Below are 16,541 nucleotides of genomic sequence, written 5' to 3'. Positions count from 1 at the left end.
AGGCCTTGATGACTCATCTGCAAAAACACCACAAGATGGATTTGAAGTCCAAGAGGTCCTCTGAGTCCAATGAAAATAGTTGCAGAAGGAGTGTAATGCCTAGGAGAAGTAAAAGAGTACACATCCTCAAATATCTGGTGCCTAGCAATGTGTTGGGGATGGCATAGGTAAATGGTTTGTAGCATCAGAGGTGGCCCTGTGTATGCACAGAGTCCCAGAGAAGGACTGGGGGATAGTATCTAAAAGAACGTATTAAGTGCTGGAGGGGTACCTAGAGGTAGTTGCCCAGATGAAATATGCCCCATGAAGGAAGCTATTATTTTACATTTAGTTTGACTCCTGAGAAGTATTGTCTACATTTCTGGGAGAGCCAAAAGCAGCCACATCAGTCATGTGTGGACATTGTGGACTCATCTAGTAATGTACTGGATGGCTGGGTGAAGGGCAGCAAAGTAAAAGATTATGATGGATCGCAGAATTTGATTTTGAGAGAGGACATTGTAAGTAATTGTTTTACAGAGTTGCACCAGCACCTCAAAGACACTAGGCTCACTATGCCCACAGAGCTCGGGAAGGAGGCTGACGTCTGGATCATTACAGGTGTCTGCAAGATGGTACCGGGGGGGCACCAGAAAAGATAGACCAGGTCCCCACCAACTAAAGAAAAGGGGGTGGCCAAGAAAACCAAAAAGAGTTTGCTAAAGGCCCCCAAAGGTGTTCCCAGGTAAGGGATTACCATTCCTCTTCAGACCACAAGAATTATTTTAAGGGAAAGAAGCCTGAGAGGCCTTATCTTTCCATATGCTTTGACTGTCTCCAGTCAGGGCACAAGGGGGAGATGCTATTTGCCACAAAAAGGTTCCTACTGATTATACATCACCAGATATCGCTAGTGTAGTGCTGGGAATGAAAGTTGTCACAGTTACACTTGGGAAAAGAGCAGAAGTAACTTTAGTGTCCCTGGGTAACAACGAGATGGTACCCAAAGCTGACATGCCAGATGACACTAAAAACTATAGGCAGAGGATAGAGGCTCTGATACACATGTGAGGCAGTATGACAAAAGTCAGGTGGAATCTGGTGTCACCAGAACAGGTTATTCCTAACAAACTCCACCAACTAGTGATGACGGACAACCAGGTGAGCAACTATCTCTTGGCAATGGTTGCCCTGGAGTATAGTGGGGTCTCTGGTTTTTGGAAAGTAGCTATGAATCCAGCTATGCCTGAAGGCTATCTATTAGGGAATAACTTGAAGCAAACTCCCTGGAGAGAGCTAGAACTCATGTCACATGTTGAAATGGTAGAATTACTGAGAGGGTGTTCATGACCACATGGTCCATGACAACCCATCAGGGTGGTCAGAAGAACCTAGTGCCTGAAACAGTGGCCCATGATCCCATCAAGAACAGAGGTGGTTGGGGCATGAGACACCACCCCACATTTCCCCAATGTGTGGGAGAAGTCTAATCCTGAGGGGTGGGGGGTGCAGGTACCGACATAGGAGGATGTATCTATCCTGGGCGACCTGGCTGAACTATCTGGTTAGTAAACTGCAGGAGGATCAGCAGACTTCTGCAAGGCACAGAGTGAGAGCCCCCCTCTTAAGGATCTTAGGCAGCAGACTGAGACCCACAAAAATGGCAACACCTCTCGTGATCACCTCATTTACTGGGAGAACAGTCTCCTGTATAGTGAGCTTAAGATCCTTAAGCTAGGATCAACAATTGTATTCGTAGTCCCCGATGCAACAGGCCTTCCTAATGTAGCTGGATAAGGACATTCCTTTGGCAGGATATCTGGAGCAGGTAAAATCGTTTCATTTCCTGGTTATCCATTTTTACTGGCCCCAGATAAGGACAAATTCAGATGCAAACTATAGCTCCTGAGTGACTTGCCAGGCCAGATGCCCAAGACTTACATCCTAAGGAAATGTCTTGTATTTAGTCGGAGAAAACTTTGAAAACAGTTATTGAATGAATCACACTCACAGGTGTATATGCTTGTGCGTGTTGTATTGAAGACATATAAAAAATGACGGGGTTCAAAATAAATTATATTGCATAGTACATTGGCAATGCGTTTGTCTACAACAAAGAATAAACTTTGTAATTTTAAGACATTTGGCATTTGGTAGCCCACTCTCTCAAATCAACACAAGAATGTCCATCAAAGTATTGAAACAAAAACTTATTGGAGCGACGCAAGTGGTCCAAAGGAGTAATGGTTTGTGTGTTGACGTTTCGGTCTCAACTAGTAAGTATCCACAAGACCATCTTCAGAATTGTGTTGTTTATGCACAGATATAAAGAAGATTCAACTCTAAATGATACAAAAACAAAGATATAAAACATCTAACATAATTGCCTATACCGCGCAAAATACATCTGTGCTGAATAGAGCAGTGAAGAATAAGATACTGCTCTGATGTTGGTGAAAAAGAAGAAACCAAACCTCATTAAAACTGATAAAAGCTGCATGCACTTAGGAAAAGATTCCCTAAGCTGGAAGAGTAACGGTCACACCTTTCTGAGTGGTTTCATGCCTGCGACAGAAATGACTGAGAGATCCTAAAAAATCCATCCATGCTTGGTTAGTAGGAAACAGGAAGGCACCGACTTGTTTGTTAAGGTGCTATTGGCAACAAATAGTACCTTACTACACTTAGTAATGTCAGCAAGGTTTCTCACAGATAGAAATATCTGATATGAAACCATCTGGAACTGTACTGGGCACTGAGCTATATATGAGAAAAAGAATGAGTCACAAAGATTCTCTTGGTGAACAGATGTGTATAGTAAAAGGAAGCGAACAAGCTACACTCACTTAAATGTGGGTTAAGTTGATAGAATGGAGAATGACCAACGCTAATGGTCATAATTTGCCTAAATCAGTGAAGGCAATAGTAATGCAAAGAAGGGGCTTACCGGAGTATGAGTAAGGTAAAGTCTATTCTCATATAATATGATAGCCTGCCAGACAAGTATTAATATTCTGACTTCAGTAAAAAGATTATATACAAAGAATTCTTGATGGTCCACGATTCAGGTACACACATGATCCTTTTTTCATAAATTCATCTTTAAAACACAATTTTGCTAGTAGCCAAAAAATCATCAAAAAGCCAACGCCCTCTTACCTGCCTCTTGCCGATGTGAAGTGCTTCAACCATTATATGTAAATCGTTCATTGCATTTTATCCTCAGTTTATTGTTGGTTTCTTCCCAAGACTTTCCTGGTGATAGACTCTTTCAGGTGCAAGACTGCTGTTTGGTACCAGAGCCAATCATAACAACTGAAACTGATATTCGGTGTTCTGATGGCAACTTCGGCCCAGATTTCAGAGGGCCTATCGCCTCCCTGTGCCACATTAAAATCATTTTTTTACGCTAATGTGGCCCAACGAGGCCATAATCGCCACACCAGATTTACAAAGTGGTGCAATGCATGCATTGCACCACTTTGTAACCTCTTGTGCAACATTATGCCTGCGCCAGGCATAATGTACGCAAGGGGGGTGTTCCCCTGTTGGGGGGATGAAAAAAAGAAATCTAAAAGACATCTTTGCACCATTTTTTTCGGCATTCTTAACACCTGCTCAGAGCAGGCGTTAAAAGGGGGAACACCATAGGTTACAATGGGCCCCTGTGTATTGTTCAGGGTCAGCGCCAGTATGCTGGCATTCACCTTGAACAGTACTTCAATAGCATACAAATTTCTGATGCTATTGTCCCCTACGCTGCACCATGGTGCACCGTATTTTAAATACGGTGCACACATGGTGGAGTAGGCGGGCACTAAGGGGTGCAAGAAAAGTGGTGATGCAATGGGTGCAATACCACTTTTCTTAAATCTGCCCCTAAATATTTCCACAGTACTATGCTGCAGTATTGGGTCTTTTCGCAATTCATGCTGTTGTACATTAAAAATGGTACTGTTCATGTGTCTACTGTATATTCTACAGTATTATTGACTACTTTGCCAAATCTCTTTCCTCTGTATTTACACATTCTTTGCATTTTGCATCCCAATGCAGTAATTTAAAGAAGTCCACATACTAATTTGCCTAAGTCCTTCTTTCATACTCACCAGCAAATGCTGGGCTCACCAGTCCCAATAAATGGAATAACCACCTCACTTGCATAGTTATACACTTCCCTGTACATGACTCCTCCCTTGGGGTGTGCTTCTGTCCTTCTTTCTTATTATAGTCTATCACCCAGCCTTGGCAGTCACAGGGGGTCACAGCCTCCAGCTCTGCTTCACCCTACCACTCAGACTATTCCCAGTACTGGCTACCCCTTGTGTCTGTCCCAATGAGATTTTTGCAAGAATGTGCTGCATTCAGAATCTTCCCGCCATGCTCTCTGCATGCTATCTAACATATTCACGCTCCCCCTAATTATGATCCACTCTACCTGCCCTGTCACCCCTCTTACCCATGGCTCTAACCAAAGCATGTGGCCAGTCTTTTTTATAGTCACATCCCTGCCCCTTACACTGTGTATCCAGCTCCAATCTCTCTTTGCCCTCTGTCAGACCTGTGATTTTAATTTCGCTATCCATGTCTGTGCCATGGCAAATGGTTCATGCTCCTCCCTAAAACCCCTAGGGTTTACTATACCACTGTCACTGGATTCTTCATCAAATTCCCAACCCCTTCTCCTGACACCCCTTTGCCCTCTCTGAGTCCACAGCTGACACACTCTTTGTAGCAGACTATCCCCAGTGCAGTTGTTCCCAGCCCTGACTCTCCCTTGCTAGATCTCATCTCTTCACCCCCATATTGCCATTCCAAAGCAAACATTGTGTGTCCATCTTCACTCAAACGCCCATACTGGTGATGCACCCTCACTGCTATTGACCAATATGGCACATTCTACCCTAACTGCTATTGACCAATATGGCACATTCCCCCCTACTCTGCCATCCCTCAAAAGTTCTCCCTCTCTTGCCTTGGTCCACATTGGCACCTTCTTCATCCTGGACCACGGCCATGTGTACTCGCACCAAGGAGTTGGTACACCTGGCCCTTGCCAATTCAGCGTTTTCTTTGAATCAATGGTGTCTACGTCAGAAGACCTGCCCTTTTGAACTGGAATTCTGGACCACCAATCTTCCTCTGGGACCTCCCAACAACTCTTGAGGGCCCCACCCTGAACATTTTCGTCATGGGCTGCCACCATGCGCTTTGCTATTTACAGGGCACTGTTGTTTCTACCTGTCCTTGGCTGCCCAGGCTGGGTTCTTGTGTTGGAGGAGGATCTGTCATACCCCTGACCTTGGTGGCTCATCCTGCATCACTACAGGTGCTAGTGAAAGATCCATTGTTGATTACCTCTAAGGGACCTCATTGACTGATTCAGTAGTTACACCACTGCTCCCTATGTTCATGCCTACACTCTTCGTTGTCGCTGCCTCAACCTTACCTAGAAGATCCCCCCGAAATGGAGGGAGCTCCAGAAGGTGGCTCATCCTGACTGCATTGCAACACTGCTGCCTGGGGCACTGCCCTTTCTCTGCTTACTGGTTGACGCCGAAAGCTGTATTGGTTTGCCTCTGCTCCCAGCAACCCCTTGTTCACCTTAGCAGTTTCTTTGCATGCCTTTGATGTTTGAGGCATGCTCTTTCTCCTGTCTAGCGGTGACCCACACACATAACTTGCTTCCTTTATCCTTATCGAGGCACCCAAAGTGGGCACCCACCTGTACTTGCCCTCGGGCCTCATTTGAGAGTGCAGGCAGCAAGTGGCCTGCTACGCACAGGACCAAGACCGACTGCTCAACTTCTTTTGCCAAAGGAGCTTCTGCTCCTTCCATCCTTTCACTTCAGTCATGAGGAGAAAGTGTTTTCTCCACACTTTCAATGCAATAACGCCATCTGGTAGTCAGTGTCATTCCGTGGCGCCTCCCTCATTTCTCCCAATCAGACCCTGGCATGGAACACATTGCATGTTTCCCCACCCAGACTCCTCAATGTGCTTGTATTATCTAGAAGCCCAACTCTGACCGAAATACATCACATATCACTTCCATTTTTTAAGCCTTATAGACACATGCTTCCTTCCACAATCCTCAAAATGGAAATTGCAAACTGGTGACAAAGCAGTCATAGAGCGAAACTGGAAACATCAGCAGTAGCAAACCCCTGAAATCACTTCCTAGCTGCTTACATAACTGTTGGAAATGGCCCTTTTTGCAAGGTTATCCCGAAACGTTTTGCCTTTCTCCCCCTATTTTTTCTGACCCTCTTTTTATTGGCTTTAGGGCTCTGGGCAATTTACTACTGCTAATCAGTGCTAAAGTGCACGTGCTCTCGCCCCTAAAACTTGGTATAATTGGTTTACTCTTGTTTGGCTTATTTAATTTACCTATAAGTCCCTTGTAAAGTGGTATACTGTATACCCAGGGCCTGTAAATGAAATTCTATTAGTGGGCCTGCAGCACAGATTGCGCCACCCATAGAAGTAGCCTTTCAAACTTGTCTCAGGCCTGCCAATTCCCTTATATATGCCTAAGTGGTAATTTCTGATTTGTAAGGAGCAATGTGGGCATGTTTGGTATGTTTGGAATCGTAGTGAGATATCCTGCTTACTGTTGTAGGTAGATTTTACATTACTATTTTAGAAATGTCACCTTTAGAAAGCGGGCACTTTTCTGTGCTTGTAACGCTGGTGCTTTGCAGCATGACTCCAATCCCCATCTAGGGCAGGGTGATGGTTCCACTTGTGCATACCCCCCAGGAAGCCATCCATCAGGGAGGGTTAGGTGTGACATGGTTAGATCTGCATACTGATGGTCTTTCTGGGCTGGGAGAGAGGGAGGCCTTACACACTTTACACTCAAAGGGCTCGCTTACCCTCTACTGATGTCTGGAGCCAAGGTAGAGGAGAATGGAAATTCTTACAATTGGCCGGATTTGGCTGGAACCTTCTCCCACCTTCTAGAGACTGGGCATTATTGAGTATAAGTAGAGATGCTCGTGCCCCATGATTTGTAGAGCACTTTTGGAACCAGGGCCAAATCTCTGCCACGGGGGACTGCTGCACTGAGGAATTCATATGGACTGCTCTCTGTTGGAGCATACTACCTGTCCTCTGAAAGCGCTATGAAGCCTTGTCAATAGTGTAAGATGCTTCATAAATACAATCACAGCTACTAATGCCTTTCAGACATGTATAAAAAAAAGTGCACCTCGGGGGCGTGGCCAAGATGGCGGCCAGAGCGGACGCCTGATTCCGAGGCTCCGCTCGCGACCCACCAAATACGGCATATATCCTGTTCCCTGCGGCATTTCTCCACCGTGCCAGTGACCCACGGGGACCCCCAATGGTGTCGGGATGCTCCGGTGACCGGAGGGGCTCGCGCACTGCCTGGACGGGTCTCGGCTTCCCCGATCTCGGGGAGCTGCGGCGGCCGGTGATCAGGCCTGTTGGACCTCCCTGCGCTCGGCACGGGAGAGGCGGGAGCCGTGCGTTGCCAGATTCGGCCTTCTGCGGTCCGGGACTGGACCTTCCCCTGCCGTTATGCCGTGGTGAAACGGGCCCTCCCTGTCACGGGCGCCCAAGCCGGGCCCCCTGAGGCGGGTGCCCGAGGAGGAGACCGCAGCTAATCCCAAACGCGCCCGTGAGGAGGGTGCAGGGCTGTGTGCGCCCAGATACAAGAGTGCTCCGACTAAGACAGAGCAACCATCCTTTGGGCCCATGCCTGGGAGGCCCCAACTATTGTGCTGAGAAGGCGCCGCGGCCGACGACTGGGCCTGTGGGGCCTCACTGCGTTCAGCGCGGGGGAGGCGGGAGGCGCTTGCTGCCGGATGCGGTCTCCCTGGGTCCCGGATCGGACCTTCCCTTACCGTGTTGCTGGGGCAGGCCGCCCCCCCAGCTGCGACCACCCAGACTGGGCCCCCTGAGGCGGGGCGGGGCGGTCCGTGGAGACTACGGCTGAACCAACACGCACCCGTGAGAGGCCTCAGAAAGTCACCCAGGGCCATCAGTACTGAAACGATGATCTCTCGGGGGAGCCTAAATAATCTCAAAGATAGCAGACTTACAAAGGATTGCCGATTCCCAGAGGCTGTAGAACCTCTTGATTGAGGAGTCTAAGCAACGCTATGGGGCCGGCGAATTCACACAAGGTTCAGCAATAGTGCTTTTATGCTGCAGAGGCTGAAACGTGGATGAGTGAATAGGAACTGTAAGACTCAAGCCGTGTGCATTAACACGCAGAAGCACCCCAGCCAAATCGGAGCAACCATCTTTCGGGCCTCGGCCTGGTCGACCCCAACTACTGCGGTGAGTCGAGGTTGGCTCCCTCGCCGCGGACGCCTGCACCCGTGCCCTTGGGACCGGGCCGGGTGGGCTGGCACCGGGCCCCAGGGCGTAAAGTTAGCGACGAGGGCCTGCCACCGCTTCTCTTTGATCCTGGCCCTCAAGACGGTGTTTTTCTTTAAAAAATATCAACCTGGGAGGGTGCTAGCCCGTACGCCCCATCGTGAGCAACCTTAAACGACTATCCTGCACCCTTTGGCAACTTTATCTGAAACTAGCCTCAGTGAGCAGCCCAGCGGTGACTATCGTCTCGTGTCGCAATGGTCAAGCCAAAACACCCTAAATCGGAGAGCCGCATAGATGGTGGCATCCTCCCTCCCGCAAGTCATTCTGATACGCAAATCACAACACTTCTTCAGGTGAGCAAAACGCTGCGCACGCACTCCCTGCAATTCGATAAACTCTTGCAAGCAATAATGGACACTAAGACATCACTTGAAGGCAAAATTTATGCTGTGGTGTTAGAAGTCTCATTGCTCCGTGCAGATCATCGTAAGCTTACCGACAGGGTTAATGACACAGAATCTGCACTAAAAACTGTCCAACTAGAGGTCGCAAACATGAAAGTCAAAATTCAACAAATGGAACTAGAACTGACGCAACTGCAGTGCAGGGCTGAGGACGCGGAGGGCCGTTCCAGATGTAATAACATCAGATTCCTGGGTGTTCCGGAACGCTTGGAGACTCCCAAAGCAGAGGAATTTATAGAAAACTGGCTGAAAAATATAATGAAAATACAGGACAACACCAAGGCTCCGGTAATAGAAAGAGCACACAGAATTCCAGGAAGACCCCCCCGGCCTGGCGCCCCACCTCGACCTCTGATAGTGCGGTTCCTAAATTAAAGAGACAGAGATCTAGTTCTCCAACATTTCAGATCCACAGGCATAATTAGCTTGGAAAACAGCAACGTATCTGCCTACCCAGATTACAAAATGGAAGTACAACGTAAAAGAACATCACATTTCAAAATTAAACAAATACTGCGTGAACACAAAATTACTTATTCACTCATGTTCCCAGCTCGCCTCCGAATCATAATCGACTAAAAGACTCTTATGTTCTCTACGCCGGAGGATGCTTGGACATGGATACTCGCCAAGGGCCTGGCCGTTTCATCGGCGGGCGACACAACAGAGGAGGCATGGATCACCCCCGGTGCTAGGGGAAAGAAAAAGAAAAACACAACGGTGCGCCCAACGAAGTCGCAGATGGCTGCCGATCAAGCGCAAACTTTAAAAGAAGCCAGCACATTTGCATGATCGTTCTCAACCACCACGAGTTAAGTGGATATCAACGATAGTGGCTATCCAGACAGCAGGTCCAGTTCATCCTTATCTCAATTGTTCGTCGGGCCTGACTTCACCCTGCAGCTGGCAGATGAGATTTGAGAATCCACGGAATGTGCTTCGAGCGGGCCGTCTGGTCCTGAGTCGGCCGGGAGCGGTTCCTCCCCTCCCCCGAGCTATAACACTGATAAACATGGTCACCCTGTGACAACGGCTGAAATGACAAGGATCCTATAAGCCGCGGTGTAACCAACACTGGACAACATGTCTGCATTCTGAGCTACACAGGGAAAGAAGCATATTGGAGGCGGGCCAAGAAGGTGCCTACCTCAACCAACTCATGTCCCCCTCCACCTGAACGGTACCCGAATGGAACTGAACTGTTCAGACTCTAGTTTAGGCACTGGTTGTGCCACTTTGTTTCAAATAGGGCCTTGCCCAAAATATCATTTTTTGTTGGTTCTCCTTTCCTTTCTCTTTACATCGGGGACTATTCTCCATCTCCAGGGTCGATGTTGCATGGCGTGGGGGCTCGGGGTGTGAGGGAGCGGATTGCGGGGATGCGCACGCGGGGGTGGCTGGGTGGCGGGTCGGAGAGCGAAACTTGACCCGCTGTGTGTTTCCTTGTGGATTTCAGCAATTCCACACGATACAATGCACAAGGAACCTATTTACAACATACTAACATGGAATGTGAAAGGCATGGCGGGAACAACTAAACGCAATCGAATATATTCACATTTAAAACACCACCACATACACATAGCTATTCTACAGGAAACACATGTCACACCAGAAGATATTACGCAGATTGAGAAAAGATGGGCGGGGCAAATATATGGCTCTGGAACATCGACATTTGCAAGAGGAGTGCTGATGTGGATAGCGCCAAGGGTCCCCTACAGATTAAAACGCAGTACCACGGATAAAGAGGGCAGGTACATACAATTAGTAGGTTCACTAGACGGTGAAACCTTAGCGATAAACAGGGTGTATGTCCCAAACATTAAGCAGGGTGAATTCCTGCAAAAAACGATCTCTCACTTATCACACGAATTAACAATACCAAGTATTTGGGGCGGGGACATGAATTGTGTTCCGCAAATTGATATGGCTAGATCATACCCCCCACTGGTGGCCGCCCCAGTAGCGAAAAACTCACAGATGCTACGAACATGGATAACAGACCGCGGCCTGGTGGATGTGTGGAGACATCTTCACCCCCAAAAAAGGGAATATTCCTATCACTCCCCTGTACATTTACTACATACCCGCATAGACCTCATCCTCACCTCGCAGGACTTAATACACAGATTCACGGCGGCAGAGTACACCGCTAGGGTAATCTCGGATCACTGCCCTCTTAACGTCCACATTAGGTGGGGTAGGACACGCGCTTGCATTCCAACCTGGCGTCTTCAACCCCAATTACTACAAGACCCCCCGTTCAGAAAATAAATAGCCACACACATTTCCTTGTATTTTACATTTCATATGAATGGGATTCACACAAAGCAGTTTTGAGGGGCACATGCATATCTATGACGGTGGGGGCACGGCATACGTTGTCGCAAGAGCTCCAAAAATTAGAAGGGACATCCGTATTGCAGAATGTAAACAAATAGAGGGCATTGTCACAGCCACGGAGCTCAGACTATGCACAGAATGGAGCGAAGCAGATAGGCGCCTAAGGCACTATGATTACCGCCACTACGTGGCTCACACACATGCGGAAGGGGATAGATCAGGTAAATTACTGGCATGGCTATTGAGAAATGAACATCGGAATCCCCTATCGCTGCCATTTGCCTGGATACAGGGATAATTGTGAATACTCAAGTGGAAATAAACAGCGCCTTTAGAGAGTATTATAGTGCATTATACAAGGCCCCCCCCTCCCTCAGCAGAAAAATTAAAAGAGTTCTTCTGTGGCATCAAATTAAACCAACTAACTGCCACTCAGTTGGTGGACATGGAGAAACCAATTGATATAGCAGAGATACAACAAGCTCTACAACAATTAACTCATGGCAAAGCACCAGGCAGTGACGGCATCCCCATAGAGTATTATAGCACGTTCCCAAAACAAACGTAAATACCTTACCTAGCAATGCTAAAGGAGGCTCTTGAACCCGGTCAACTACCAGACACCTTACGCGAGGCGTTGATAGCGGTACTGCATAAAACAGGCCGGGACCCACTAGATGTTCGCTCATACAGGCCGCTATCGTTGTTAAACACAGACTGCAAACTGCTTGGTAAAATTCTAGCAAATCGCCTGCTCCCATGGATGGCGGCCCTAGTTCACCATGACCAATCCGGTTTCATATCGGGCCGCAATACTTTCATAAACATACGGAATCTACTACACCTTATGGCAAACTCCCCTGTGGGCGAACACAACCGGGTAGTTGTATCACTAGATATCGAAAAAGCATTCGACACGCTGGGATGGTCCTTTCTGATTGAAACTCTCAACCGCATGGGCTTTGGCAGGACATACGTTAACTGGGTGAGGGTACTATATTCTAACCCAACAGCGAGAGTAAAAACAGGAGACATGATATCTGAAAGGTTCAGCATTGGGAGAGGCACCAGACAGGGCTGCCCACTGTCCACACTGTTATTCTCCCTAGCTATAGAGCCTTTAGCTGCCCGGCTTCGCACACTAGCCCCAGCTTGGGGCATCCCGGACGGACACACACACTGTATAGTGTCATTATACGTGCATGGCGCACTAATATTCCTACGAAACCACACAGAATCCCTACCCGAGTTATTGAAATTACTGCACCAATTTGGCTCGGTATCCGGGTTAAAAGTGAACTGGTCCAAATCATGTTTATTCCCTATGCAACCGGTTCCGGTAATATATCAATTAACCTCTAATCCGGGTGGCTTGAAATGGTGTTACACCACCTTTAAATATTTAGGGATAAATGTGTATCATGATTCCCAGGACCTCAAAGACGGCAACCTGGGAAAAGAGATCCGATCCGCCAGGGGCTCTCTGTCTTTTTTGGTGCTCGCTTCCACTTTCGCCCATGGGTAGAGTGGCCATAGCAAAGATGTTAATACTACCACGTCTACTGTACTTCTTCATGGCTCTCCCACTGGCACTGCCCTCCTCCTTTTTCAGATCATTGAATAGCATATTAATAGACTTAACTTGGGGCAATGGCCGGCGGCGTGTGGCATTATCCAAAATATATCAACCACTTAGATTAGGAGAGCAGGGGGCACCAAGATTTGAATTATATCACGCATCCACCCAATTGCAATGGATATTTAAATGGATCGGAAACCCTACGAGTGTAGAAGCACAGATGATACACTCAGACCTAGGACACACTAACATCTTGCAACACCTGATGAACCGAGATGGAGCTAAACACTCACGAAATATCTTACTGAATAATGCACACTGGGCATTGGGACGCTACGCTCTCATAGGAGAGAAAAAAAACACAGTATTCCCCCAGGATCCCATTATTGGCTATCCCAAAAATTACTAAGATTGCAACCACGGTAGGCTTGAGTACATGGCCCGAGAAGGGCATACTTACCGTAGGTGATATTTACAGTAACGGGCATCTTTTGACATATGAGGCACTGGCGGATACATACACCCTGGGTCAGGGTAGTTTACGCGCCTATGGTGCAATACGTCACCTGGTACGTTCAGTCTGGAATCGCAGAAATGGGGAACCAAATACGGCCCCTATATTACATGATCTGCTTGATAACATAGCTACCCCAATGAATGTATCGAGGACCTACAAAATTCTGACCACACATATCGAACACGGACAGGAGCAAGCAAAAAACAGATGGGATCAGGTTCTGCCAGAACCACTTTCACAGAACGCATGGAACAAGGCCATGAAAATGATCCATGAAGTTTCACATAACCCTTGTTTCCGCTATTCCCAGTTCAACTATGTACATCAAACATATTTATCACCCCACCGGCTAGAGCGCATGTTCCCCCAGACACTACAGAAGTGCCCCAGATGCGGCAATACAGAGGCCACCTTCTTCCATATGACATGGGACTGTCCTCCAATTCTGTGTGCATGGAACGACATATTAACCATGCTAACCGAATGGACTGACATTCCGCCGTCCCTCAAATACCGAATTATGTTTACTTGGAATAGTGATTAGATCCAAAATGCAGAAACAGACTCACAGATGCATAGCACTAGCACTAGTGATGTATAGACGCTTAATAGCCATGCATTGGAAGGCGCCTAGCGCGCCAAGTATTAATCAGTGGCAATCTGAGCTGCTGAGCTGGGCCAAGGCGGAAGCACAGACATTACAATCACTCCAGGATAAAGGGATCTAGATCAAAGGAGTGGACACATGGAATTCCTTCGTGATAATCATGGAAAGCAAGGATGATAACGACCCCCCTAAATAAATAAACAACCAAATGTCAATGACGGGCAATACCTAACAGCTGACAGCTCAGTCTTGAAATATGGACACTATAGGTTAATCCGGAAGACATAATCAAATGGCGTACCAACAAGAAATAATTGAATCTGTGGAGTCTGCGGAAGTGTATACTATAACTACAATGAGAAACGGGCGCTTGCTGGTAATAGATCAGACCCTGGGTGAATACGCACCCGGAGCTGTAGATTTCCCTGGATGTCCCTCCTGCCGTGCCCCTCCTCGTCTGGGCAGTCGTTCCTCCCTGCCCCACCCCGGGATGTGGGCGACTACTGGGTCCCTCTGGCCTTCCCCAACACTTTATTATAATAAGAACACATGCTCCAGCTACCTCAAGGGGCCCTGTGTGTATGGGGGGGCCTGGAGGCGCCCTTCTCCCCCTCCCTTGCCCCTCCCCCATCCGCTGCACGCTCCAGCTCCAAATACGACCTCACTCTTTCTGTTCCTTACACAATTCTCTCTCTCCTGTTTTCTCTCTTTTTTTTTCTCTTTCTCTCTTTTTCTCTTTTACCTCGCTTTGCACTCAGTGTGAACATAATGTTTCCAAGAATCCTTTTCAAATTGCATAATCGTATTCATACCAGTAAGTATGCATGTACAATGGAAGAATTAGCATTAGAACACATAAATAATAGTACAAATATGTATCACAACTGTCGTTTGATCTTTGTATCTCACTGTTGAAATAATAAAAATATTTAAAAAAAAAAAAAGGCAAAAAAAAGTTTACAAAATTTAAACAAAATAAAATAATAAAAATTAAAAATGTGCACCTCAGCACGCACAGTACACGAGTTAAATCATGATTCAATTATAATTGTGAGTCGCACCCTTCAAGAATCAGACCTTTCATTCAGTATAACTCCTATAGAAGCCATGCAAGGAAGTGGTCAAGCAAGCACAGTGGGTTCGCCACACGTTGAAAGCCTTAGACATTCACTCGAATAAGGGTGCTAAAGCCTGGGGTCAAACAAGTATACAGAAGCACGCTGATAAATTCGTCCTAAAAAATATGAATTTTGAGAAGGAAATGGTGTTATACTCTTTAGAAGTAACTGTAGCACACCAACTAACTCTAACGAAATAGGCTGGCCCCTTAAAGACGCTTATAAAGGTAGATCCGGAATCCGAGCAAATGGTCTCTCGTACATATTTAATCGTAATTGTCTTGAAATTGCAATACACGTTTTAGAGCTTATTTCACAGCAAATACGTAGGAATTTTGAAAAATTCAAGGGTGCTAGAACACCATGCAGTTTTCCGAGGAGAGTACATAATATGCTCTGTGGGATTTGAGGTAACTTTTTTGTTAGTGTTGAGCAGCTGTTCGCACTCGGTTGTATTGTAAGGGAACGGCAAGTCTTATCTACGACACCTTTGTCTTCGGTTTCCATTTCTGTCTTCCTTTCTTTACATGCGGCACACAAACACTAATAGCATTGGCTTTCAATTGCTCAAAATGTTGCTACCAGCGTGAGTGGCGCTCTTTATGTTTTTTAAGGTTGTTTGGAATAATACATCAAAAGGAAAAAATGAAAGTAGCTTGTCTAGATGTAGCAGACTTTATTCTAAAAGGCTCAGACATACTTTTAAATGTTTTTAAAACAACGCGTTCTTGACTTCTGCAAAGGTTGATTGTGATTCATAACATATAAATTGTCAGCGCATCAGCTTTGCTAGCGTCATACATTCCAGATATTCTCGTGGATACTAAAGTTAGGAGAAATATCCATAATTTTCCATTTTCTCTTTGGCCATGCCATATAATGTTATGTATAATTTCCATCATTCTTTATTCGCACGTTGCAGAGCTGTGTCTTTTTTCCATCTACATTGCAAACCTACCTAACCTGTGTCTCGTACACTACTTTCGGCATTTTTTGTAAGGCTGGTACCTATGCCCCGCTATATGTTAACATGGCGGGGCAAATTAAACAGTTTCCTTTCATGCACCGTGGCTTAAATAGATCAGCAACGGAACAAACTAGCCCACAGTGCTGCCGAGGGCCACAAGGCTAACGTGTCTCCTGTGCAATTCGCTCACCTTGGTAGTACACGCCAGAAAGAATGCGCAGCACGCGGGGCAGAGTCCTGGGGTCCAGGGACTGGATGAAAGTCTTAAACGTGGACATGGTTCGGAAAGCGGTATGTACCGCACCACTTGGCGAGTCTCTCAAGAGGATGCAGCTGCGAAACTGAGAGGAAATGAAGCACCTACTTCTCGCAAACACCCTGAGGACGGTAGAGAGCGGAAGGAGCCTCGTCTGCCTCTGGCGCTCCGCCCTCACGCTCAAACTCTAGAGAAAGGGGAGGTCATGAACAGGACCCCTGGAATTATGCGGCAGGAGAGTGCCAAATTATGTGTCAGGGCTGAGAAATTTATGCGCCATAAGGTGGCAAAAATGTGTAGAAACAGTAATTCGTCATTTCGTCATTTTTAAACTTGGTAACACTATCTAGGTATTT

The 16,541-nt window shown here is 46.8% G+C and overlaps 1 protein-coding gene across 1 annotated transcript in view; it reads right to left on the bottom strand.

The window, feature by feature from the left end:
- THEMIS (thymocyte selection associated) overlaps positions 1 to 16,306 on the bottom strand; it is a 264,427-nt gene extending 248,121 nt beyond the window's left edge. The window contains exon 1 of the mRNA XM_069236570.1: positions 16,120 to 16,306. Within this exon, the coding sequence (XP_069092671.1) occupies positions 16,120 to 16,207 (88 nt within the window). The 5' untranslated portion in view covers positions 16,208 to 16,306. The remainder of the gene's footprint in view (positions 1 to 16,119) is intronic.
- Positions 16,307 to 16,541: the final 235 nt, after the last annotated feature.

Source organism: Pleurodeles waltl, chromosome 5 (genome assembly GCF_031143425.1).
Source record: "Pleurodeles waltl isolate 20211129_DDA chromosome 5, aPleWal1.hap1.20221129, whole genome shotgun sequence".
NCBI lineage: Eukaryota > Metazoa > Chordata > Amphibia > Caudata > Salamandridae > Pleurodeles > Pleurodeles waltl.
This window is presented reverse-complemented; position numbering and strand designations above follow the sequence as displayed.